Below are 27,671 nucleotides of genomic sequence, written 5' to 3'. Positions count from 1 at the left end.
TCAGTGGGCACTGAGGTTGCTTCCATATCTTGGCTATTGTAAACAATGCTGAAGTAAACATAGGGGTGTCTGTGTCTTTTTAAATTAGTATTTTTTTGAGTAAATATCCAGTAATGGAATTACTGAATCATATGGTATTTCTAATTTGAGGAACCTCCGTACTATTTTCCACAGTGGCTGCACCAAGTCACATTCCCACCAATAGCACATGAGGGTTCCCTTTTCTCCACATCCCTACCAACACTTACTTGTTTCTTGTGTTTTTGATACTAGCCATTCTGACAGGTGTGATAGGTGTGAGGTGATATCTGATTATGATTTGATTTGGATTTCCCTGATATTTAGTGATGTTAAGCATCTTTTCATGTATCTGTTAGCCACGTGTGTCTTGTTTGGAAAAGTGTCTATTTAGGTCCTCTGCTCATTTTTAATTGGATTATTTCTATTTTTGGTGTCAAGTTGTAGAATTCTTTATATATTTTGTATATAATCCCCTTATTGGATGTTTCATTTGCAAATATCTTCTCCCATTCAACAGGTTGCCTTTTCCTTTTGTCGGTTCCTTCACTGTGCAGATGCTTTTGATCTTGGCATAGTCCCAATAGATTATTTTTGCTTTTGTTTCCCTTGCCTGAGAAAACCTGGCCAGAAGAATGTTGCTAACTAAGGCTGATGTCAGAGAGATTACTACGTAGGTTTTCTTCTAGGAGTTATGATTTCATGTCTCCCATTTAGGTCTTTAATCCATTTTGAGTTTTTGTGTATGGTGTAAGAAACTAGTTTTCCCAGCACCATTTATTAAGACTGTCTTTTCCCTGTTGTATATTTCTGCTTCCTTTGTCATAAACTGGTAAGTTTGGATTTATTTCTAGGCTCTCTCTTTTGTTTCATCGATATAGGTCTTTTTTTTGTGCTTGTACCGTAGTGTAATGATTATTATAGATTCGTAGTATATCTGGGATACATCCCTTTAGCTCTGTTCTTCTTTCTCAAGATTGCTTTGGTTTGCCATCTGTTGTTTTAGGTAAGCTTCCTATAAGAGGTCTCATTTGTATGTGTATCCCCAGAGTCTATTACCATCCTTAGAAGTTTTACTTCCAACTGGAAGAAACAGTTAAACGACATCTATCTCCATTTCACAATGACAGGGTGTTAGCAGAATATTCACTTAAATCTATCTACTAGTTATTGGTGAATTGAATGCTTATCTGCTAAGCTCTGGATAACAAAAGAAGTAATGTCATCCCTATAGTTTGAGACTTTTTTGTGAATGTTCTAGAAGAATGAATAGTAGGAAATTTTATCTGATCTCTGCTAACATGGGTCTGTTGCTGCCCATTTCCATGCAACAGACAGCCTGAGAGATGGCATCAGAAGGGCAGAGACTGATGCCCATGAGCTCCACTGACTTATAAAATTTGCACTTGACTCCTTTACTCCAGGGTCCTCATTAACCATTCCCTGGCTGGTTATATACTTTGTGGCACCTTCTCCACCCTCACACTGTGCTAGACCAGTTTTCTCACTCTGATTTGTGTTTTATAATTCACTTATTCTTGGAGGATTTAACCATGAATCCTTTCACAACTGTCCCTCTAGATAGGTCTGTTGTTATCGCCTTTGCACACCTGGCCTCAGCCACTGGTACTCAGCACTCAGTGCTCCCCATTCTAACAGCTGGGCCTTTCAGAGTCAGCAAAACCTTTTTTTTTTTTTTTTAAGAGAAAGAAAGAGAAAGAAAACACTTGCCATTTGACCAGAAGCAGGAACTACTAGAAGAACAGAGGCCTAATAGCTTTTTTCTGCCATAGCTACTGTTTTGAAATCATTCTGAAGTTCATTTTCTTCATCTCTTTGAACCTTGCCTTCTCCTTGGTGGTTGAGCCATGACTGGACCCTACCCTTAGGTGTTATAGAATTGCCTGTTATCATTTACTTTATGCTACCCCACCTGATCACAACTTTCATACATTCCTGTTTTCTTAGCCCTCAGGTTGTATTCATGTGGAACCCAGCCACCTATAGCATTTCACTCTTTTCTTCAAAACAAAACAATCTGTGAATCCCAGTCTGTCTTCCCACATTGTCCTTTCATAGGTTAGTGTACTGGAGATCAGTTCTCAATAAGATATTTTCATTTAGAGTAGAAGGCTTGGTCTTATCCTTACTCCCCTGGTCTGGACAATTTAAAGCATTCCCACTTACATCTGCCCCATATTCCAAAATAGTCTCAACCCCAAGGGCAGGACCCAGCGTGTGGTTGTGGCAAGTAATCTGTAACCAACAACAAAACGTCAGTGTTTGTAAATGGATCCCATTACTCTACAACTGTCATTTCTAGGCATTCCTGTACGATTTTTTAAGAGGGAGAGAAAGGGGTAGAATCCCTGGCGTCCTATAAAGCATTGGCATGATGTCCAGTGCAAGTCATTTATGCCATCACCCTAGCCAGGCCACAGCTGCTGACACTCTGAGTGATTACACACTGTAGTAATTAATCTGGGCGGATCCTTGGGACTGTGAATAAGAGGTTCACAGCCACTGGTCTGTCATTAAAAACTACCAATCACATTTCTTTGGGTGGTAATACCTGTCTGATCTTCAGAGAACTAAGACTACAATTCACTATATAATACCAAATAGAAAACTATTAATTTACTAGACAGTATATTTTGCATTGGAAAATTATTCAGGCCAGTGCATGCTGTGTTATCTGAGCACTACATACATGCCTTATTTTTATTTATTAGATTGTGATAAACCAGCTAGAAAAGGTTCATAAAATTGCTTAAATCTAAACAAAATCCTTTGGTGAAGAAAATATTTTCAGACTGGTCAATTCTGCCAGATCAGTCCTTGGTGATCAGTAATGACATGTCATATCCAAAATACCTTCTAAGAAGAAAGCAACTTTGCCCTAAGAACTTTTACTCTTTGTTCCATGGTATCATTGCTAAACGACATCTCTCAATTTGTAGGCATCTTGAATAAACCATCTTTAAGATCATTTTCTTTTGACATCAACTGAACAGTAGAGCCCAAAGGAAAAAAAGAAAACCCTCAATCATATAAAATAAAAACCTCAAATACTTTAGTTTGGCTCCATGGAATAAAACAATTCAGGTTATAATTTTAGAGTTTGTTTCACATATATAATGTGGTGTTACTAAGCAATGAACACTTTCATAAAAAATTTATTTCACACTTTTATACAAATATCCACAGGTATTTTCTAATCATGAAATAATTTTACAGTGCTAGTTAGTATTAAAATGTATCAAATGCAAACAGACCAGTGACTTGACTTGAGATGACATTTTTAACAATAAACACCACTACATTCTTGTTTCATTGTTGTTGAACCGCCCTTCCACCTCCTCCCTCCCTTTTATTCATTTTTTTTTTATAACAAAGGTCTGTAACACTCAGAATACCAGCTTCTTAGCAACCTAGAAAGACAGTGCATTAGGTTACAAGTTACCTAAGGAAGAAATTGAGATTTCAAACACTGGTATGACCGATTTTAGAGAAATTTTTGTAAACAAAGTATCATTTGTAAAACTGTCTTTGTGAATGAAAATCCCAAAGTACAACAAGAGTATCTTAAGGGCATACGATTTCTGAAAAGAAAAAAAAAAAAAAAAGCTCCACAGCAAAAATGGCACATATAGCTGTATTTTGTTCTTTTGAAAGATTGAGACACTGCTTATACTATATGCAAACAAATTAGCACCTGCTTGGTATTATTCCCCATATGACAACATTTTGAAATTTTTTTAAATTCAGCTTTACTATCTATTCAATCTCTGTTGAATGTATAAAAATGCCACTTCATTCTTATAATTAAGCCATTTAAAATTGTGGTTAGTGCAGTCCCAAAGTAATTTGGGGGAATACAGATTAGGGGAAGAAACGAAGTTAAAGACAGAACATTGACTCGCTGTTTCCAACATTTAAAAACTTAAAAGCCATGATGTTCTGACTTTCAGTATCAGATACTCAGTAGTCTCACGCTGGATCAGTCTGGATCTGCCAGAGGCACCCACCATTTCTTTCAAGTCCTGATTATAGAATACTTGCAGTAAAGACTAAACTGCACTGAAGTTCAGCAAACGAACACATTATTTCCAAGGGTTCCTGAAAGTTACAGCACAAAATGCAGGACACATCACACAGGGCTCCAAACTCAGAAATATCCACTGTGTGGTAAGGATTAAACCTCTATGGTTAATTCCTATTAAACATTTTGGGTCTGGAGGAAGGCGTGAGGGCTGTCATGAAGGGAGATGCAGTAGGAACTTTATAAGGAATGTTGTTTTTTGGTTTTTTTTTTTTTTTTTGCAGTAAATCCAAACCAGTGACAATCCAGGTTCTAATTCTGATGGTTTAATCCAACTGGAAGAGAATCTTTGGCCTGTCAATAACAAAATGGTTTATAAAGAAGAAAAAATAAATACCATATACAAGTAAGTATAACTAGCATTCAAGTCTGTTGCACCTGTGTGTTTTAGTGAAAAGGAAGCATGAAACCTGTATGTTATCTAGTGTGAGTATTCACACATCTAGGAAATGGGAAAAGATGGCAGGATGGCAACATCACCTATTGCACATTTAAGAATAGCACTTTAAATCGAAATACAACTCCCCCGACGGCATAGTCTTGTGATGAGGGACAGTTAACTTGCGAGTTCTCGAGTCCTACGGGAACACCGTGTGCAGAGGCAGCGCCAGGTTAGGACGGCCACTCTGTTAGCACAGAGACCGGGAGCCCTCTTCAGCTAGGCTAAGCGGGAAGATGTCACGTGAGCGCCACCCGGCGGTCCCTTTCCCGGCACGTGTAAGTCAGCCACACCAAAACAACAAAGGCAACCCGGAAAGTTAAATTAAGGCAGTGAAAGAAAAATCCATTCCAACAGTCTTAAATTTGGCTGTGCAAAACCGGAGCCTCAGGCTACATGACCACGTCCACAGTTGAAACTGCTCAGTTCGTACTGTGTGTAGTCTGTCTGAAGTTAATATTACAGGGATGGAGCAGCCTTTTAAGTCCGTTTTGATTTGAGTTGGGAGGGGGAGGATGCAGTTTGGGAACTGTGAAGCTTTTTCTGGCCCCCTTTAAGAGTAGCTTTCATTTTCATTCCACCTTGTGATCCACTGTTTTTTTTCAAGGTTATCATATTTTTCATCTTTGATCTCCCGCTCTTCCTTCCGGATCCTCACAGCATGGTATCGGGGAACGCTATCATCGTACCTAGAGCGTTTAAAGAATCCGCACTGACGAAGGGGAAAGAGAAACAGAAACAAACTAAGTATCTCAAGAAAAGCAAATGCACAAAATGGGAATGTCTAAGCTTTCTGTTCAGCTACGCCTACCTTTGGATGAAGGGGGAAAAAATAAACATGGTTTCTTTTAAGAAGGAACTAGTAGGTCCAAAAGACATACCAGCAGTGGGGATGAACAGAAGACAGCTGTAACATTGGAAGAAAAGTCCGTTTTTCCACTGTGTCTCTACTAACTTAAGAGTTATGGAAAAATGCTTCCATTTTTTATAATCACAATATTATATGTTAAAGATCTAATTTTCAGGTTAAAAAGATTGGTCTTTAAAAATGATATTCTAATAAAGGCCATAAACCAAAGATTATTCATACCCCTTTCCCACTAACAAAATGGAATCAGATCACAAATATTTTACAAATTACTATTTAAATATGCCAGTGTTCAAATGGGCCACTTTAAGAATCTTCTCTCCTCCAAGGCTCAGCACATATCTCTCATTAGCTACCAGGCAATTTACACTGCCTGGATTTCCTGTTGTGCTTATAAATTAAGCTGTTTCATTAATAAATCATGTAGTAACTGTGTCCTGTAATAAAATCAATCGTGTACCACAAAGAACTTGAGGACAGTAGCACTACATTGAATTTTCGAGCACCACTGATTTCTTTTTTCGGCAAAAGAAATTTACACTTAAATTATTAATGAATATATATTTTATTCATTTTTTAAAAAATATTCAATCTGATCAAAAGTAGATTTTTATTGAGAACATATTAGGAAGTTTTTTACTGAAACTGAATTTTTAAAATGAATAAAATATATGTTTAATGAAACAGATGTGTTTTCAATTTAAAAATGCAGATAGAGGGAAGATGAAGACAGTTGGAAGGGTCAATTTGTATCACGTAACAGGAATGGAACATTTAGATGTTATAAAAGTGTCACAGGGCAAAGTAAAATTATATCCAGGCATCACTAAATCAATAGGAAAAACTGACCAAGACATTTTGTTCTAAGGCCATTTCTACATTGGACTCCATAATTATTCTGTGCAAAAAGCCAAAATACCTATCAATTACAAAATGTGGCTCTTGCTTCATTTAGACAAAGGAGGAAATCAAGGGTGGTATGTAAAACTGAAATGGAAATGCTGGGGTTCATCATGACAATGCCATGGAAAGGGATTATGGAGTAATTCTATCCTCTCATGCCCAGAGAAATGGAAAAAGGAATTATCACCAATTCCTGTTTCCATGGATCTACACACAAGAGAAGCAAAATACATGAACTTAAAATCAACCAAGAACCAAAGTTGAATAAAATCTCTAGGAACATGAAACAAGGTCAAACTCCATTACAACAACATTGAAATAGTAACTGTCCAGATCATTTTTATATTAGAATTTTGCATAATGAAAGTCACTTTAGTATAGAACCATCTTCTGAAATTGGCCATCATGTCCACCATGTCAACAACAGTCCTAGTTTGTTGTAATGGTCTTTGACCTGTAGTAAATAAGCAGGAAAAGGAAGTTGCATGCTTAGCTAGCATAAAACAATTTCTGAGCAACAATAAAAGCATTCCAAGCCTTCCCCCATCACTTTATAGCAAGATCAAAAAAGACAGTGAGAAAGCCTTCTCTTCAGGAGAAACACAATGTTTCCAACATGCAACAGGTTAATTAGGCAGTCAACACAAGCTTCTATCTGTGGGAAATTCCAAAATGGACAAGAAACCTGTCACGATTTCTTATTCATCTTTGAAATTCCAAGAGGGATGCTAGGTACTAGATTGACAACACATGGCAAACTGGCCTACTGTGGAGGGCTAATGCCTCCTTTTGTGTGTACATAGATTACAATCTTCTTCATTGCTGTGGGTGATGTTTGACAACAACACAGAATAACTCACCTGCAACAAAAGATTCTTTGTGCATTTCTAAAAAATAAAAAGACCCTGAGCTTTCAAGTGAAATAAAATAAATCCAAGCAAGGCAAGCCAGTGTGGACATTTGGAAACATCTGTTAATGGGACACACACAGCAAGCTGTTGCTCTTAAAGTTAGCCACCACAACCATAGCACGTCCCACAGCTAGCAATTAAAAAACATTGATCAATTACCAATTACAGAAGTAGATCAATACTATGCATCAGAAGTAAGCCTCTCTTTATCAGATGGCTGAGCATGGATCTCAGCCTTGTGATATGTGGCATCATAATGATCTTTCTTATTTCTCTTGAAGAAACCACACTATAAGGAAGCAAGGTATTTAGTCAGTTTTACAGTTTTGTATATAAGAGCTAAACAAAAGCAAATCTCAGATGTTAACCTGTTTTCTATTCATAGCTTGTTTATTTACAAAGAGACCATGATGGATCAGCCAAAACTGGACAGCCACCGCACTATGTTACACGGACAGCGACCAAACCAACTCGATTCTCATGGGTCTCTGGTCAAATACTTAGATGACATTACTCAGCTGATTTTTGTATTTGTAAGAGAAATCCTGAGGACAAAAATCATTGTAACGATTATGAATATGAACTCTAAAACAGGCAAAAGATTGACTTTTGCATTTTACTTAGACAAAGGTTAAGGAAGTTCTCTAAAATTTAGCACAAATCCAAATAAAAAAAGATGCTGCATTTTTCTGCCTTTCACAGTAACTTAATGGAACAAATGCCATCTACTTGAGGCCTTTGGATTTGTGGGTAAATCACAATATAAATTTGAATTTACCATCATGAAAGAATGATTGCTGTCATTTTCCCAAATTCTGAACCACTATGAAACCCTTAAGTGGTAGGAACCTATGTTCTTCAGGTTAAGTCACTCTAAATGAACACAGAAGTGTAATTCCACTTTCTACTCTAATTTCCTTCATTCAACGATGGAGAAATTTTTTGGTCTACTTGTTCATAAGGCTATGGAACTGCCCTTTGAAACATAGCTTGGTCAAATAAACCTGCCCTCCTGGAAAACTGTGCTTCCTGGCCTGGCAACTCATGAAAGTAAAAATCTAGGTCTGTTTTGTATAGCGTGCTAACTACTAAGTACATGAGAGTATTCAAATTTAAATGAAAAATACCTCCGTTGCACCAGCCACATTCCAAGTGCTCAGTAGTCACCTGTGTCTCATGACTACACATTGCATAGTGCAGCTGCAGAACACTTCCATCATCACAGGGCGTTTTATGGGCAGCACGGATCTAAACTCTCTATCCTGGGGTTTACTTGTGACTCTCTCCATTTAATACACAGTGAACACACCCAGCCAACTTTCAGTCACACATGCCAGGCAACAGGGTGGGGAGAAGGAATGAGCCAGGAACCCAAAGTCCTGGTCCTGCCTGCAGTTTGGCAACATTCTTAATATCCACAGGCATGAGCATCCTTGTTGGCACAATTAAAGCGACTGGACCAGCCTCAAGGACTTTTTGTCTTTACCTTCCAACAAAACCCTGTGTAATACCCTGGAATTTAAAGCAGATATCAGAACTACTCTGGGTGAAGTGGGGATATTTGCACTAACTCCCCTGCCTCACTTCATCTTGGCACCTATGTGGATGTGCAAAACTCACTTTAAAGGCCACTGAACCACAGTCCTCTCTGGCCCTCCAGTTCTAGGATTTTAACACATAAAAACAAATAGTTCACTTTCAGAAAGAAGAGTATCCGTAAAGTAATAAAAATGATCTTCATGGAGGGGACATAGAGGTTGTCTGAGTTGCACTTTTGAGTTCTGGATACTTTAGAGCTACAAACAACCCATGAGATCACACAGTCGTACTAAAGAGCTAAAACAAACCAGTGCCCTGGGGAGATGAAATGATTTGCCTAAAATTATATAGCTTGGGCTTCTTAACTCTCAACCCACTGCTATGTCTCACCCTCATTAAAGACTGCCAATAAGACCTGCTCTGAAAAAGACTGTCTTTGTGACCTCCTCCCAAGAGTACACGAAGGCCATCCTCAGATATCAAACCTCAAATTCAGTTTTTGATACCAAAATAGCTTCCAGAGCATCTCCTATGGCTGGCTGTGCTGACCAGAGAAACCTACTGCCTAAAGTGAACATCAGAGGTAGGATTGGCTAATGTCCAATTCAAGGAGGAGTCTTGGCATGAACAATTACGAAGCTTCAATCACACATTTGGAGGACACCAGAAAGTTATCTCACACTAGGAAAAGGAAGTTACTTGGAAAAATAAAACAAAAAAGAAATGTCCAATATTTGAAAGTGACAATATCCTGAATCCTTGTCAATTATACTTGGATCCAAGGGAAGGATATAGATGGTTTGGTCCTGGAGATTGTTGGTAGAGGTTCATAATCATTTGCCCAAAATCCTGTGGACCAGAATTTTTCTGGAAATCCAGAAATTTTGGCATCTTAGAAAAGTAACATGCTGCATACATAATGCCACTGTAATCTAGACATTAGTTTCACAGAACTGCTAAATAAAGGGTAAAGGGTATATACTGCCTCTCTTCACGTGTCGTCTTGTTCCCAAATAAGTCGTTACAAATTTTCAGAGTTTTTTTGCAATTTGTAATTGTCGATAAGGGACTATGAGCCTCCTTTACTCACTTAGAATCGTCCAAAATCTATAGGTCATAATCTTTGGCAACAAAAGTATGCATCCATCCCACACACATATTTTTGTAATGTAGACTATTTACTGGCAGAAATCAAGGGGAAGATACTAAACTTTATTTGCAGGACCAAATATTTCATGAAGAACATCAAATTAAACCCAGATCTTCCTCATGTTTGATAGAGGCTATGAGGACTCCCTTGCAATGGAGTTATTAATTTCACGTTTTTAATGTTTATTTATTCATTTTGAGAGAGAGAGAGGGAGAGAGAGAATCCCAAGCAGGCTCTGTGCTGTCAGTGCTGAGCCTGACACGGGGCTCGGTCTCACGAACTGCGAGATCATGACCTGAGCTGAAATCCAGTGTCGGATGCTTAACTAACTGAGCCACCCAGGTACCCCAATTTCATGCTTTTCTATTTCTAATCTGGCTGCAACTGTAAGTAAGCCCCGTTTATTCACAGAAGTTGAAATTAACAAGGATACACGTTCAGGTTAATGGGATATCCAACAATTTGGCTTAGATTCCTAATTTAAGATGAAGAAAACGCTGAAGTAGTAAAATTTTTAAATTGTTACTTTCTGAACAGCTAAATTATGTGAAAAGCACCAAGATTTTTTTTATTTAGGAAGCTCCTCATAATGTACAAATGACATACCTTTAAATCTAAGGTGCTTGGTAGATATACAGGTTTCACTGTAAAATTCTCAAGTTTGCTCTATGTTGGCAAAGCTTTATAATAAAATGTTGGGGAAAGGGAAGCATTACAAAGAAATGTACAGACTATCAGTGTAAATTCACTTTTTTCAAAAAACATTAAAACTCAAATGCCAGCCAGGACTTACCTTCCAGAGTAAAAACACTAAGAGAGCAAGCATCAAAATCCCAGCAAGTATAGCCACTAGGATGATCCACCAGGGTACTCCTGAATATTGAGCTACGGTCTTTGAGGGAAACACAGTCACACGAACCTATGGGGCACAAAAGCAAGCACCACCGTAAGTGGGGTTCATAGTTCTAATTCTGTTCCAGACACATTTTGAACAATACAGCCTAATTAGATGCCTTTGATCTAATTGATACGAGATCTTGTCTCAGAACCTGGAAAATGCTGGACTGTGTTTTGACAAAGTTTTTTTTTTTTTTTTCTGCTAACCCCTCTTTTTAAAACCTTTATATTGAATTAAAGTAGAGAAAATTGTATAATAAACCATTTATTCATCACCAAGTTTCAACACTCATCAATACACAGCCAATCTTGTTTCATCTGTATAATCTGGTATCTTTTTGAGAATGATCACCTTCTCTTTTCATTTTCAGTAATGGAAATAGAAGGGCCAAAAATGGCTAATATAGGCCATAATTAGCCTATATTCCTCAGATTAAAAAAATGTTTATATATTTATTTTGAGAGAATGAGCAGGGGAGGGACAGAGAGAGACGAAGAGAGAGAACCCCAAGCAGGCTCCACACCGTCAGCACGGAGCCTGATGCGGGGCTTGAGCTCATGAACCTTGAGATTATGACCTGAGCCGAAATCAAGAGTTGGACACTTAAGTGACTGAGCCATCCAGGTACCCCATTCCTCACTCAGATTTTAAAGATGATGTGAAATATGGAAATAGGGATGGAGCTGCATTGCTGATACCATTTTAACTTTTCGTTAGGATGTCCAACTAAGGACCCTAATACACAGTAAGGTTTCCTGCAATGGCCTTGTACGTGTGTTCTACAATAATATATTTGGACAAAGTAAGCCCTGGATTTGTTCTTAGAGGGCTTAGAGCTATAAGCTGCAGCTGGCGAGAAGCCTAAACTCTAACCATTTGATAGTTGGCAAATACCAATTAAACAGAAAATAGTGTCTATTCAGAAACCTAAGAAGTTGCTTACAGCAATTTGCAACAACTCAGTTATGTGCGTTTAGGATTCAGGTGGATTTCTGTGAAACCAGGAGACTATTTTTCCAAGCACGTAAAAGACCTGGTGATAGCTACAAACAGGATTTTGTAAACAGATTAGAGAGCTTCCAGTTGGGTTTCTGATATTTCTGAATTACAAGAATGTAAGGTGAGGGGTAAAGAAAAAGTGTGAGTACTTGGCTTCCGAGAAGTGTTTTCAGTCAAGTACTCTGTATTAGTATTGAATTCCTGATGCTGCCTAAAAGTGCTTCTATGTCTGTCTACATTGTGCTTCCATACTTACGTGATTCTCTTTTTAAAAGAAAACCTCTTCACTAAAATACTTCTCTTTCTACTTATAATAGAAAGTAGCTTCTCAGCCTCATTTACAGAATATACTTTAAAGCAAAAGAATTGCTTTTCTTTGAACATTTAAGAGGAAAGAAGTCTGTTTTCAGCCTGTTACACCAACTCTGACACCTCTCCCAGCTACTGTGTTTCCTGTTATGCTCTCAGTGAGGTTTCTCTCAAACTGCCAGACAACTGGGGGGGGGGGGGCTTTGTTCAATCCTCCCTACCTTCCATCCCCCTTCGGAAAGGCATCCCAGCTGTAAGCTAAAACCACCCCTGATTACTGGGTCTAACACAGGCGTATCCACTTAGTGGGAAGAAAGAATGGTGAGAGACCAGTGATGAAATAGCGTACAAGATGTGACTGGTAAGCCTGCCTACTCTAAACCAAAACAAACAAAAAAAATTAGCCTATGCTGATCTCATTTACTTGGGGGCCAGATGACAACCTGGAAGGACCATCCTCATTTTTAAGAATAAGTTCTGATAAATCTGGAAGTGGAGAGTGGAGACTGGTCCGTGGCAGGGGACCCAGCCCCACAATCGCACTGTGTTATCAGAGTGCCTTTTAAATGGCTGATAATAGGGGAAACCACTCCTATAAATGGCAGCAATCCAACAGTATAAGAGCTGAACAAGGTAATTTTTGATTTGGTGGGGGTGGAGTGTACATCCTGCTGAGAGGTCTAGCCCCGAGTCTGACTACCATTCAAACCAGATTTTGGAGCCTTTCAGAAACTGTGAAACAACTCAGCGTCAAAGACTGAAGACTGAAGCCAGGGGCAGGGCTACACTTGTAAAGGGCAGATGTGCTCTGCAAACCCAGGCTGTGTGTAAGGCCACACTGCAGTCCAGGAAGGTGAGAGAGGCGAGTCAGCAAGACTTTGTTTTTTCCATAAACTTTCACCTAAATTTTGTTTTGTTTTTAAGACAGTCATTCTCCAGCTGGGACTGGGAATCAAGGGGGAGCTGACCTCAGAACTGGGGAAGGGGAGACCAGACGTGAGCTGTGACCTCCAGAGCTCTGGAAAGCCTGGTCAGATCTTGCCACAGCAGCTATTATTGATGGACAGTGACAGGTTAAGGGGAGTGGAAATTACTCCAACTCCAAAAACATTTGGGGGGGGGGGTTGTTCTTTAAAATCTAGGCGTTTGCACATTTCACATATGCATGTGAAGATGAGGCTTGAGCTCTGCTGACGCATTAAATTCCATCATGAGTGAGCAGTGCTTAGACCCCATTTGCCTGCTCACTGCCAGAATGGTTCCCCTGAATCACTCTCTGACATAGTACTCTCTATTCTTAGAACATCAATCTAAGAAATCACATGAAGGGATTTTCATATCTTTCACAAAACTCTCTATTAAAGACATCATCACCTTTCATGCGCATTCCTCATATCAGAAACCCATCTTGTAAAAGGATCCAGATCTCATATTCTCTGAATTTAAAGCCAAAAGAAGAAAATCACATTCCCCTGAAGAATGATATGCCTTTTACCTATTTTTGGCAACGAGGAAGCAGATACTCTTTTCCAATTTCCTTAGGAATGAAGTGGGGGATATATAAATACAACCAATAAACAATCTCTTCCTTCCTTGACTTAATTCAACAATTATCTCCTGGTTCACATTCCCCTAGACCATGAAATTCTTAACAGTCAACACTGTATCTTATTCAACTTTGCTTCTCTAGCATTTGTGCAGGGAAGGCACTGTGTGTGCACAATAAGTACTTGTTAACTGGATGGATTTAATTGATGCTAAAATGTAACCATTTTATCTAGTTCAATTAGGTGACCAGCTCTCTGACTTTAGTATAACAATGTGCTAAAATGTATTGAGAAGCAATCAGAACACTCTTAAAATTGGTTGGGTTATAAGGAAACTAAAAGGTATTTTTTTGTTCTTTTGTTTTTCTTCCTTTTCTTTTCTTCTAGCCAGGACTAGAGTGTAAGCAAGGAGAAGTTTTAATATGAAGACCAGAAGACAAGACTGAATTACTCAACCTCCTTTGCTTCTATCTCCAAAGAAAAATGATCTTCAGGCTAGAAAGGACAGATGGACTAAGATAAAGATGAAACGGAAACCCACAATAAGTGAGGGAATAAAGAGAAAGGCATCCTGACACTTGAATTAAGCTCACATCTTTAGGCCCAGGAAAAGTACACCTAAATACTAAAGAAAATACTAAAGAAACATGTAGATGGATATCTGAGCTGCTGTATCTCAGAAATCAGAGTCAATAGAAGACGTACCAGAAGACTAGAGATAAGAAAATGTCTCCATTTTCAAAAGAAATGCACTCTAGATACAAAACAGTAATACATTCACAAATCCACCCATTATTAAATAACCAAGGAGGGTCACAGCAGATTCCACTTCCTATTAGCATGCACGAGTTCTCCAAGCCCTTACATGAAATGCCCCAGAGAACCTCACTTTCATTTGTGACCCAGCCACTAGACTGGGTACCAGCACCCTAGTCCCATCATCTTCCAGAAAACAAGAGCACTTGATGGGGGCCTGTGAGCCCAAGGTCTGGTCTCACGTCACATGGCGGTCCTGTGACCTGAGGCAGAGACAACCTTCCTTGGATTGTTTTCTCATGGGAATCTGACATCTGGAGACTTACTGGGAAGCAGGCGTTACAGAGTCAAAGAATAGGAGCCCTGAAACCAGAGACTTATAGGTTTCAACTCAGGATCCCAACTGTGCCTGCTTCCTTTTTGGTAAAATGGGTAAGTCTACCTTGTCATTCTTCTGAGGTTTAAATGACTGTACATAGGTAAAATGTCTAGTAAATTGTAGACATTTTATTAATGTTTTATGATGTTTATCCATCCCCTCTAAAGTGTTGTTTCTTTTTCCAGCTCTGAAAACTCAGTGATTCTCAGGGTTACTGGTTGTTTTTTTTTTAAGTGTTTATTTTATTTTGAGAGAGAGTGCACACAAGCAGGAGTGGGATGGAGAGAGAGGAGCGAGATTCCCAAGCAGTCTCTGCACTGTCAGCACAGAGCCCACTGCAGTGCTCGAACTCCCAAACCAGCAGTTCATGACCTGAGCCGAAACCAAAAGGCAGACGCTTACCAACTGAGCCACCCTGAGGTGCCCCTCAGGCTTACTGATTTAAAGTTCTAGCAAGCTATCGCAGCTGCCTCCAGTCAGGGTAGAGAAGGGCTTCTCAGGAAGGTTATGGCTCCACTGACCGTCCTCTATGATGCCTTATTGATAAGAGGCAGAAAGGTGGGCTGGAATAACATGCAAAGATAATCTAAGGCCAGGGTGACGTATGTCCTGGTGAGCCTAGGACAGTCCTAATTTATATCCCTTGTCCCAGCATCCTGCCCAGTTTAGCATTTGCCCCAGACAAAAAGACAAATGTGTTCTAGTTTGGATGATAGGTTTTAACAGCTAAAAATCAATGTATTCAGAAACGAGTGCTCAGGAGAGCTCACTGCTGGCTCAAAGGACTGAAGCCAAAACACTTCTATAGGCACATCAGTAGATCAGTTTAAGAATAGTAAGTCACAATCTTTTTCTCAGTCTCTTGTAAAACATCCTGGTCTATGACATGCAGTCACTGTATCTTGAGAGCATGACAGAAGCCCCTGTGGGCTACAGACCCCCACAAGGAACCCTTTCCACTGTGCCCCTGAAGCCACTGCTCCCAGTCCCGTGAAGCATTTTTCTCAATTGCCTGGGTGAGGCCAGAGAAGGCATGCCTCTCAGCTTTGAAAAAGATAAAACCTTGCAGGCATAGAACACTACCAGGGCAAATGATCAAGACTCAGAACTACTCTGTGAACTGAAATGACAGACCACAAGCAAATCACATAAAACGTAAGGACACATTTAAAGGCATGCATTTAGGGGCGTCTGGGGGGCTCCGCCAGTTAAGCTTCTGACTTCGGCTCAGGTCACGATCTCGCACTTGGTAGGTTTGAGCCCCGCGTCAGGCTCTGTGCTAACAGCTCAGAGCCTGCAGCCGGCTTTAGACTCTGTGTCTCCCTCTCTCTCTGCCCCTAACCCACTTGCACTCTGTCTCTGTCTCTCAAAAATAAATAAACGTTAAAAAATATTAAAAGGAATACATTTAGATTTTTAAAAATTGCTCAAGGACAGGATATGGGAGCTATAGCTTGACGGCACATTCTTTTGAAAACACCGGGAAGTTTCAGCAGAACATAAACCGTAGCCGCTAGAAATGCAAACAGTCTCCCATGTTCACCACAAGACCAAGTTTTAGGCTGACAGAAGCGTGGGGCCGAGGTGTCTGGAGTTCGGGGCCTCAGGGTGAGGCGAACCAGGCAGACAGCAGGTCCACACTCTGCCCATGTGGGAGTCACACTGCCGGACCAACGCCAGCCCAGGAGGAGAGGGCCTGGCATGACGGGTAACTGAAGAGGTGGATGCTTCGCTCTGAACGGAAGGAAAGGCATGTCCAAGGGGCATCTCCGTTTCCTTCAGTTATTCCAAAGGCTGCTACGTGGCTAAGAGAGAGGGCTCATTTGGGACTTGTGCCAAGGTGCATAACCAGGGACCGATTTTATAAGATTCACCTCTGGATTCACATGTAAAGAGATCTTTTCCAATAACTGCAGCTGGCCACACGTGCCATGAGCTGCTCCATAAAGTGGTGGTGACCATCAGCAGGGACACTCCCAGCGATGACTACGGCATCAGGGATGGTCTAAGACTTGGGGTTTCTACAGAGGTGGGAGGTGCACCCATTCTTTCACGGGGCTAATAGCTCTCCAATCTGCCACGTGCACTGCAGAACTAGATGACCCCAGAGGTACTTCTTTTTCCAATGATTCTATTAAAATACAGCTTGGGGTGGCAGCACCTTAAAGCATCATCTGACTTCTCCTAAAGGAGGGGTCACGGTGCTGTGAGCGAAATGGGTGCCACAGTAGCATGTCCTCAGGCTGGGGCACAGGGCAGAGACAGAGTGATTTTCTCCGAGTTCAGGCAAGATAGGGGGACCTCTCACCTGAGTGCCTGCGTGTGGCAGTTTGATATTCTCAGCAGCGGCAGCGACATCAATGGAAGCCCGGACGAGAATGTCCAGGTAGTTCATTTTGGAATATTCCTGTTTGGAGACAAAGTTAGCAAATGCATTAAGGAAGTGAGAGATGTCCTAAGAAACAGCAAATGACTTGCAGGGGACAGCCTCACGGCAGGACCAAACCTCTAGAAACGTGCTGTTCCATAACCTCGAGCGAAGGACAACAGAGGCCTTGCTGTCCAGCCCTCGCAGCGGACAGCTTATGTTCACACAGTTCACGTTCATGCTGCAATTCTGGACAGGACACAAGAGGGGCAGTTAAAATCCAACAGTACAGGGAAGACCTTCCCGCCACCATCTGTCAAACAGTCCCAGCTCTTGAAAAAATACTTACAAGGGTCTGATATTTTCTTTCAGCAAATAAAGAAAATTTTCTGCCATCATCTGTCTGTTTTTCAGCAATTTCCCGTTTCCTTCTTGAGTTGTGAGACTCCTGAAAAAAATTATATCCAAACTAGTTCTACTTAATGTAATTCTTTGTCCCTAGCATACAAACCCTTGAGCCCTCCCTCCCAAATAACGCCAAATTCACGTAATCAGCAATTAACATCTGCCCGTCTCCTGTCATCAAAGGCACAGAAATAATTTAAGTGTAAAATCCACAAATGTTCCGATCTCATTACGAGTTTATTGACTAAGGTCATTTATTCCCACTCTGACTTCAAAACTCAGGCAAAGAAAAAGAGGCTTTCTATGTTCTTCTGTCTCCTCACCAGACTGAGTACCCTGAGTTCAGGCATCAGATTTCATTGCTTTATCTTTAGCACCCAGCTCAGTAACTAATGTATGGTACAAAATCAGCACATCTTGAATAAATAAATGACACTGAAGAACAAGGAAAAAAGCAAAAGAACTAGTCAGTGACTTATTCAAAGTAGAGTACTGAAAAGTAAGCCATGTAAGAATTCTGTTTCAAAATAGCATTTTCCTTAAGACAGGATTAAGAGTAATGGGCCATCTTGGGTTTCTTTTTTTTTTTTTTAATTTTATTTTAGAGAGAGAGTGATCTGGGGAGAGGGACACAGAGGGAGAGAGACAGAATCTTAAGCAGGCTCCACTCTCAGCGCACAGCCCAACATGAGGCTCGATCTCACAACCCTGGGATCATGACCTGAGCCATAATCAAGAGACGCTCAACTAACTGAACCACCCAGGCACCCCTGGACCATCTTGTTTTTCAAAGTTGATGAACAGAGGATACTTCTATAAACCACCAACTGTTCACACTAGTCATACCCGAGTCACTTTACAACTTAAAAGAAACAGACATGCAATAACAAAGCAGATCCTCCAACTGGAGCATAGATGATAAACCTGTTATGTGCACCAGTACTGAGCAGTTAAGAACACAGGCTCTGAAAACAGGTGGAGCTGAGCTTGAATGCAGAATCTGCCTCTTAGCTGCCGAGCTGATTCTTAAAACGTTAATCTCTCTGAACCTCAGTTTCCTCATCTATGAAGTGGTACGGATAAAAAAAATTCCTTAAAGGAAGGGAATGAAATGAGAAAAAGCAAATAAAATGCTTAGCACAGTGTCTGAGACACAATAAAGACTCGATTAAGTATTTACTATTTTAAAAAATAAGAATGAAAGCTCTGAAGGTCACTTGCTAAGGTGCTAATATCCTTTGTAATGAGTTTGGTTCTCCCGGGAGTTAACACTGGCTGGCCAACCCCCAGAAGCATATCCTAGTCCTCTTTATAGGTCATACTGGGCTGCAAAACTCCAGGAAGCGTCATTTCCTTCAACAAGTGCTGAATGACCCTGCCATAACGATCACTAATCAGCAGCAACCCTCAGCCTGACTTGGATACTCAACTGTAACAGAGAAACTGACACCAGAGAAAAAGTCAACATGCCACTATGTCAGTTTCCTAAGGAAAAAGATGATTTTCCCCTCAAAGGTTAGCTTCCCTATTTACATCGATGGAGACAGGAGATAAATCCATCAACATACCTTTAGTTTCAGGGAGTTTATTTCACTTTGCGGCTCACAAGCTATCTTTTCCAAGCCTTTAGATTCTACTTTCACCAAATAAAGCAACCATTTGCCATTGCTAATTTCTTTTGGCCACTGGATATTCAAGGTTGCTGTGCCGAGGTTTTTAAGAGGTTTACCCAAGTTAATAACCTGTTAGAAAATAATACGTATTATATATCTCAGTGTAATTCTCTCAACATAAAATTAAGTAGCAGCTCCTGTTGCCAAGGGGAAAAAAAACCCCCAAAATATCTGGCATAATCCTACAGTGAAAGTATAGGCTCCAAAAATTGAGACTACCGATATGGGGTCCAAAACAGAGATTGATGCCTAGAAAAGGTAAAGAGAAATGATTGCTCATTCCCACCCAGGAACTAGCGTGTGCAACAGCATCTGTGGTGCAGATACGCCACACCCTCAACACACTCAGGGGAAGTCACCAATAACCTGCTTCTGGGAAGCCCCTCCCACTGTAAACATGAAGCAGCCTCTGTCCTCTACTACCCAGGGGAGGCTTGGGTAGCAACGCAGAGTCTGAGTAAAAACCATTATGACAGCCGTGAATCAGGAGTCCAAGCTGGGGACACAGTAACTTCCCGCAGCAGAAGCCGAAAGAGGCACGAGTTCTCTTTGTGCGCGGGGACAGCTGCGGAGCCCAGAGACGTGGCTCTCAGCCACCCCTGCGCAGGCATCATCACGGCCACCGCCATCACCTGTCACAGCTGTGTCTATGATGCTGAGACACACACACACACACAACAGAATTCAACCCCTTCATCCTGCTGGGGCCAGGGGTGGGCACATTCTTGCCATCTCAGACCCAAATCCACGGATGAGGTATGAGCCACCTCTGTCCTACGCGTTTCTGTTCATCCAACCAGACTTAGAGGCACTGTGTGACTCCTATTTTGAAATGCTTCAGAGCAATCAGTAGTCTTCCTTACTGGCACTGGGCTTGTGAAATGTTAGGGAACATTAGCCACACACAGTAAGAAAGATGTCCTTATGGTGGAGGAAGAAATGAGTCATAACACAATCTAAAGCCAGATATGAAGTACTTTGAGATTTTTGTTTTACAGACAGACTCTGGGGAGGGGCGAGGCATTCCTTGGTCTCTACACCACTTACACATTAAAACTCTCTAATAGGAAAATGGCCAAACTGAACTGGATTTTGAAAGTCCTATGTTGAATAGACGGTTGTGTTCTTCATTGTGGAGGATAAAACTTTTACCGTAAGCCAGTCTGTTGCTTAAAAATTGGTGAACTCACTTTTAACAGAGCATTTATCATGCTTATTTATTAATATTGCTTAATATTGATATTACATACTAAAATCCATATCCACATTTATTAAAATTACATCACATATCACCATATATAGTATATGTTAGCTTTTAGTATATATAATACGGAAGACCAACTGCTTCAACTCACCCTGAACTCATACTCTATTAAACTTCCCACCTCATCTTCAGATTTCATAGCTTGCTCACCAACAACTGTTCCTCCAAAATACACCTGGGAAGGTTTAGCAACTCTGTTAAATTAAAAAACACCAGTTTTAGCAGGATTGTAAACGGTTCTCTTAAACACTGATTTGTTATGCTAAACACAAACACTTACCCAGAGACCGATAAAAGCAGTTCAATAACCACTTTTGCTGTAGCTGTAATTGAAGCCAAATTATCTTGATTGCTTGTTCTGAAAATGAAAAGGAAACAATAGGGTTTCATTTTAACCGTCAGTTTTCTCATTACAATTACACTTCTTTTAGGAGTTCGAGCAGAGCTGGTTCTTTGGCTGTGCTTTCATGAAATAATTCTGAATGGAAAGGTTGAAGAAACACTTACGTTTCCAGCTTCAGATTAATATCCAGATCTGTCGTGTCAAAGGTAACCTCAGTTGTACTTAAAATCAAATAAAAAGTCACCTAAACAAATAGAAAGACATGTTACCAGAGATCAAGCATGTCAACACTGTAATGGCACGTAAAACAGTACAATACAGTATGTAAAGGCATCACCTACACTGGAATTTCTTTTAAAAGGATTTCCAAGTTCACAGTCTGCTTGTGAGCCGTTCTGATTGGCAACACAACTCAACTGTTTCTCCTGTAACAAAAAAACACGAGATCACAATGCATTCACTTGCCACACAGCTCTGGGTGTTTCCTCCTCACAGCTCTCCAAAAACACTTACAGGGAAAGCCCTCAATTCTCTGTAGGCCGAGTAAGTCAGAGTGTCCGGAAAAGTTGCAATGAGTTTAGCTTCATGAGCGTCATCGCCGTCTTTTGTGGGGTTCCTTGGATTGGAAGGGCTGTTTGTCACTGTGATTTCTAAAGCAATGTCCTTCTGGTCTTTTAGAACTAGTTCTGGGACACCTTTTTGACTATTAAAAAAACAATGCAAAAAACAAACACAAAAAACAAGAAAAATGACAGAGCCCTCAGTACATTTTCAGTAACCCACTGCCAAGCAGTCATTTTTGCTAGGATGACAGAGCGATTCTTACATTGGTAAATAAGAAAATTTGTCTTGATTTCCTTCCCGGGTACAAAATTTATATTCTAGTTTAAGGTTGCTGTTACATACATTGTCGGCTCCACATCCCTCTTTTAAGAAGTGCACCTGTAGGAAAACAAAACCATTGTAATTTATGCCATTTAGGACCCTCAACAGTGACTGGCTGTTTCCGCACAGTCCTTTCCCTGTGTGACAGTTACCACAGCACAAGCTTCAAAGGTACTTTGCCATGCATCCAACGCCCACTCTGGGCTTTAACAGAACCACGCTTTAAGAACACTTTGGCCATGGCATTGAGGTGTAGTAAAGAGCGTGAGCCCTGCAGCCACACAGGTCCATGTTCAATCCTGGCTCTGCCACTCACTTAGCCATGTGGCTTGGGGGAAGTCACTTAACCTTTCAGAGGCTAAGTTTCACCTTAGGTAATATGGGGATACCACCACCCTACTTGCTAGGGATACTGTAAGAATTACCAACGATAATGATGATGCTAACACACGACTACATATTTTAACTCAATCCTCACAACAGACTTAGGAGGATATTGTTATGGGCTCCACTGTACAAATGAGGAAACAGAGTTTAAGATCAGGAAAGCAAATGTACAGTGCTAACGGGTGCTCAAGAATCACACTGATAAACAGGAAAACAGTCTCCCTGCCTGTTTAACTGGACTACAGAGCTAGGAATAGACACAAGAAATATTCACGTGATGATAACATCCAAAGTCTACGAAAAAGTGTACGGTAGTGTAAGGAACCACACTTTGTGACAATGAAGACTGGCAACGTGTAGACTGAAGCAGGTCTCCCTGCTGAAAGGTTTCACCCGTGGGCCACCAGAACCAAGAGCCTCAGAGTGGATGCTCCAGCACCAACTGGATTACGAAAGCAAGTGCACAATGACAGACCAAGATCCCACAGCTCTCCAGCCTAACCCTGTATGGCCACCACCCTAAGCCCTAACAAATAGACCCCACCTCATATGAGGCATACGGCAAGCCACGTTAATTTTTCTTCCCAAGATTACATAGGCTAGGCTACATTAGCCACTAGATGACTATTTTATGGCTAATCTTTTTCTGCCTTGCTGAATTGTTATATGCCTTGACTTTTTTTGAGTTTATTTATGTATTTATTTTTTGAGAGAGAGAGAGAGAGAGAGCACGTGCACGTGCGAGCAAGCTCAGGGGGAGGGGCGGAGACAGAGGGAGACGGAGAATCCCAAGCAGGCTCAACAGGGCTCGAACCCATGAACCGTGAGATCAATGCCTGGAGTGGAAACCAAGAGAGGCTTAACCAACTGAGCCACCCAGGTGCCCCTGTGGTGCTTGATTTTAATGTTCAGACTAACAAGTTTGTTTTCTACATTTTAATGTTCTCAATGGTAAAACGCAATGTATTTTTCTTTGTACATACGGCTACAAGAGAAACTTGAAGTGAGAGTAAGTTCTGCCAATTATAGTCTCAGTAAGTTCCAGTGGCCAAAAATTATTCAGAACAATACTCTGGTTCCAAATTGTATTCCATATGTTTCTATTCTCACTATTAATTTGGGAAACAAATCTCAACCAAACTTTGCATATATTAAAAAGCTTTACTTAATACAAAGGAATAGATTTTAAAGCAAATCACTAGTCATACTGCCTTCAAAGACATGTGATGTAACATAATAACACGGCAAAAGCTTTGGCCATACAAAAATCAGGAAGACTTACATCTCTATGAACTGTCTTGGGTTCATTTGAATTCAGAATCGGAAGAATTTCTGGAAGTGAATTCACTCTCCTCCGTGTGGTTGGCTCCTGGATCTCTACTGAAGCAGTTATGGGAATGGGGCGTAGTTTATCTCTGATATTTTCCTGAAAAGTATGCAGAGTTAAGCATGGTGTCAATGCTCCTGGGCAAACAATGATTTCCTTTTTTATTATTTTTTATTTTGTTATTATTTTTTAAAGACAGAGAGAGCACAAGTGGGGAAGGGGCAGAGAGAGAGGAAGACACAGAATCCGAAGCAGGCTCCAGGCTCTGAGCTGTCAGCACAGAGCCCAATGCGGGATCGAACCCACGAATCATGAGGTCTCTACCTGAGCTGAAGTCGGACACTTCACCAGCTGAGCCCTGAGCACCCACAATGCTTTCTTTCGTACTGAATAATAAGCCGCTGGCATAAATTTCAGAAATCTACATATGCCACCATAAAACCCAACTTCTGTCCTAACAGCAGATGTGACTGTCTGTGGGCCTCACCTGCAGCCAGAGGGTCTCCTCCATGCACGCACTCTGCTTCTGCCTGTTCAGAGTTAGCTCTTGAGTATACTTGGGCTCAGAGCCTTGGTTTCGAAACTGAACTCTTGATGACAGCCCAGATTTTCTTCTCTCCTTTTCCGCCTCAAGTGTACCCAAAATGGCTAGATAAAATGAACAAAATCATATGAACTTTAAGTGCATCCACGTACAGTTCAGCCAGAAGTATGGGGAGTTCCCTTTTGCGTTTAGTTCCTTGCAGAAGAATACTTTTCCCATTGCCCTTGTTGCTCCTCATATTTCCTGATAACGTACATTTTGACTGATTTATGGTGTTTCAAATCAAGCTGTCCTTTCCTGCCCACTGCTGTTAACAGTTTATTTGAAGTTAAATTTCCATTGAGCCACCTGGGGGAGCTCGAGAATAAGTCAAAACCTCTGAGCAGCATCCAAGGATTTCCGGCTAAATTTCAACAACTCCTAGAGAACTAAAGATAATGGGGGATCCAACACTCCTTAAAGGCAGACACTGATTCCCATTCAGCTGTCTGTTGCTTATGTGGTTCCATGTCTGCATATTAACAAAAGGTCTCTGAACCAGGTCTCCTCAGGTCTGTTGGGAATTCAGAACCTCAAGCCCCAGCCAGACCTAGTTAACCAGAATCTGCATTTTAACAGGACCATCAGGTGGTTCCTACACATGTTAAAGTTTAAGATGCACTGATAAAATGTTGTCCAAATGGGAATAATTGATATTAGAGAAGTCTTTTAATAGGAAACTTTTCACTTAAAAGAATTAAAAGATAAAACACATTCCTTTTAGAAGCTAGAGGGCCCAGCTACTGTATCTCCCACAACCAAAGTTTCCAACCTCCTCGAAGGCACATCCTGTTCCTGATTATCTGTACCAATGGAGCTCAGAGGGCAAGCCAGGATTTGGACGATCAAAATCTCATTTCTTGCCCTCAGAATGCATTCTCTGCTGGTTTGCTGGATGTAGCTACTGTGTTTCTTTATGGGACAATATTTGAATAGCTTACATTCATTCATTAATCACTCACTAACCATCAGGCAGGGAAGAAAACCAAAGTGTGTACAGGGCCACAGAAGGCAGCCTCAAGAAACAAAACAAAACAAAACAAAACTTCTCCAGAAAATGTAGAAAATGAACCACCCATGTTCTACTATTCATGCTGGAGTTCAGAAGAGGCCTCAAAGAGCATCTCTTTTAATACCCTTTTCTTGCAGATGAAGAAATGGGACGCCCACAGAGGTAGGAGACCGGCCCAGGATCATACAGTGAGGGACAGAGGCAGCTCCAGCTTCTAAGTCTCTGTCACAAACACACAAGACAACTGCTTGATGAAGGCCTCTTAGATGTCCAGGTTCCCACTTCCTCTAGGCCTCTGCTTCAGTCACTCTCTTCTTCTGCCAGCTGGACCCCTTCCCTCTCCACTTCCCCCTGACTGCCTGGCTAACTCGACTCCTCCTTCAGATCTCAGCGTGGACATCAGTTCCTCCAGGAAGACTTTCCCGGCCTCTCCAGGGGGATCCGACAGTATTCTATTTCCCCAGCCAGTGCACTTAACTACTGTGCTGTGATCGCCCGACCGTCTTCCCCAGGCAAAAGCGTACACAGGGACCACATCGGTCTGCCCGCCACTGTGTTCCCCAGCAACAGGACAACACCTGATGTAAGTATGATTTTTAGAACAGACGAACGGAAGCGGGAGTGACTGGCACAACACCAACAGGCACACCGATGCACACACAGGCATGTGCACAAACAACGTGACGTTATTCTTATGCCGAAACAATAGCCAGTCGGATGTGTGAGACCAAAATTTAGAAACACTGACACTTTCAATAGTAATTTCTGCCAAATGGAACGTGCCTCCATTTTAGCCTTGTAGCCTTGACATCATCCATTTATCAATGACCTGTTAACTTCACAATGAACCAGATGAAGGCTCACATGCTGAGTGCCCCTCACAGCAAAAGTAGGGGAGGGTGTGGGTGCATTAAAACCGTTTATCTACCAGGCCCACTCTAACCTTCCCCAACCCTCCAGACAGTTCACATCATCTTAAAATCCTTGCAGGCCACCTTTGCTGCCCTTTTGAGGGGCAAGCCAAGTAGAATACTCATTAAGGCTCAATTATAAATATCTGTATGTATGGAACACCGCATCTGAGGACTATGGAGTTAAAATAGCCTGATCAAACAATAAGCTCGCATTCTCAGACACTGGGAACAGATCTGAGATATATCAACTCCTATAGCTTTGTGGAAGTTCTATTTGATTTAGAATTACAGGAAGTACAGGAAATGAGAAACAGGGTCCCTCTAAATGTCTTCACAGAAAAAAGTTCTATCCATATTAGGCCATCGGTAAACACCTGGCTAATGGAGTTGTTCATAAACACTTGGTTAATGGAGTAGTTACTGAATATGAATTGCATACACAGGGCATCAACTGCTGCACGAGAGCTAGAATGAAGTTCGTGACTGTATAGAAATGTTTGATGTGGGAGGAGACGGGGAGTTCTTGAGGAGGTTTCACGTCTGTGGTCAGAGATGTATGGGAAAATGACTGACTGACTGAGAAAGATGTCTCCCCATTTCCTCTCCTCCTCTAGTCAGAGAATTGCAATTTCTCCTGGTCTCTCTAGTCTACTCCAAACCCAGAGGTAAAACGCCCGTTATCCAAACAGACAAGTGTGAGGTACTGCATTTGGGTAAAAATAACACAAAAGATACTGAAAGGATGACGGGGTGTGAGAGACCATAGAAGATGTTTTCTTCTCAGTGGGCGCCACGCAAAGAATCGTTTCCAGTACTGAATAAAATACCAGCCACTTCAAAAGGCAAAGGGCGCAGGCTATGACACAGCCACAGCAAGCACACTTCAGGCAAGGTCTGCAGATCCCAGCGAGAGAGGCTATGGCGGCAGACAGCCCAGAAGAGGGGCCTAAAGAGATCAGGGAGGTAAAGAAACTGCCTGAGGATGGCTCAAAATATGGAAAGACGGAGGCTTAACATACAAAAAGGGGGCCTATGACAATGTGAGCTGGGTGGAGACAGACATGTTTGCCAAATCCTGGGACATCATAAGGGATATACCGTTAATAAAGAAACGGAGTAATACCTTAGGTAACAAGGAGGAAACTTAAGAAAGCTCATTAGCTCCAGTAAAAACCGAACGCCACCCTGTCCCTTCAGAAAGCTGCCCCTGGTGGCATGCTACGCCCTCACCGCAGGCCTCTGGGACTACCGCCTGACCCAGGATGGAGGTCACCGTCACTCTTTGTACCTGCTCTTTGGGAAATGGTTTTCTTTCAATTCCCGTGCCCCCGTCTTGCCTCTGGAGCTGCAGCAGGTGGCTTACACCTGAAAACTCATGGCTGTAACTAAAACATAGCACAGAACTCTAACTCCTGTTAGAGTACCATTAGCCTTGTCTAATCCTGGGGCAGAAATCCTGTTTGGATTGTAGGGAAAGGGAGCAGAATAATACCTTGTAAATGACAAACAGCTTTCACCACAGCATCTCCTTTGCTCTCACCACAATCCTCTGTAGTAATTCTATTACAGGCATTTTTCTTACTGACAGGAAAATGCAAACTCAAATGTTAAGAGACTTGCTCTGTGCGGCAGGGTCGGCCAGCCTCGGAGCTGGAACCAGGAACAGAGCCCAGGGCTCTGAATTCTCAAGAC

General features: G+C 41.3%; 1 protein-coding gene and 1 long non-coding RNA gene across 4 annotated transcripts in view; one reads left to right on the top strand and one right to left on the bottom strand.

Annotated features, from left to right (window-relative positions):
- The window catches only part of LOC102961157, a 55,375-nt gene extending 46,121 nt beyond the window's left edge, over nt 1–9,254 (top strand). For both annotated transcript variants that reach the window (XR_006220770.1, XR_006220769.1), the window contains 2 exons: nt 4,345–4,466; nt 5,167–9,254. This is a non-coding gene — a long non-coding RNA (uncharacterized LOC102961157). The remainder of the gene's footprint in view (nt 1–4,344; nt 4,467–5,166) is intronic.
- The window catches only part of ITGA6 (integrin subunit alpha 6), a 76,838-nt gene continuing 52,341 nt past the window's right edge, over nt 3,175–27,671 (bottom strand). Inside the window, exons 12-25 of one of the 2 annotated variants that reach the window (XM_042994708.1) lie at nt 23,958–24,118; nt 23,426–23,569; nt 21,698–21,813; nt 21,385–21,574; nt 21,213–21,296; nt 21,036–21,115; nt 20,809–20,886; nt 20,620–20,722; nt 19,160–19,333; nt 17,536–17,634; nt 17,325–17,435; nt 17,127–17,225; nt 10,724–10,849; nt 3,175–5,271 (exon numbers count right to left, since the gene is read on the bottom strand). In XM_042994708.1, the coding sequence (XP_042850642.1) occupies nt 5,113–5,271; nt 10,724–10,849; nt 17,127–17,225; nt 17,325–17,435; nt 17,536–17,634; nt 19,160–19,333; nt 20,620–20,722; nt 20,809–20,886; nt 21,036–21,115; nt 21,213–21,296; nt 21,385–21,574; nt 21,698–21,813; nt 23,426–23,569; nt 23,958–24,118 (1,724 nt within the window). In that variant the 3' untranslated portion in view covers nt 3,175–5,112. Of the gene's footprint in view, nt 5,272–7,422; nt 7,531–10,723; nt 10,850–17,126; nt 17,226–17,324; nt 17,436–17,535; nt 17,635–19,159; nt 19,334–20,619; nt 20,723–20,808; nt 20,887–21,035; nt 21,116–21,212; nt 21,297–21,384; nt 21,575–21,697; nt 21,814–23,425; nt 23,570–23,957; nt 24,119–27,671 lie in introns of those variants that run through there. The other variant, XM_042994709.1, reaches the window with a different exon arrangement.

The sequence above is a fragment of the Panthera tigris genome, chromosome C1 (assembly GCF_018350195.1).
Source record: "Panthera tigris isolate Pti1 chromosome C1, P.tigris_Pti1_mat1.1, whole genome shotgun sequence".
NCBI classification, from domain to species: domain Eukaryota; kingdom Metazoa; phylum Chordata; class Mammalia; order Carnivora; family Felidae; genus Panthera; species Panthera tigris.
The sequence above is the reverse complement of the archived record's forward strand: the minus strand, read 5'-3'. Positions and strand labels throughout refer to the sequence as shown.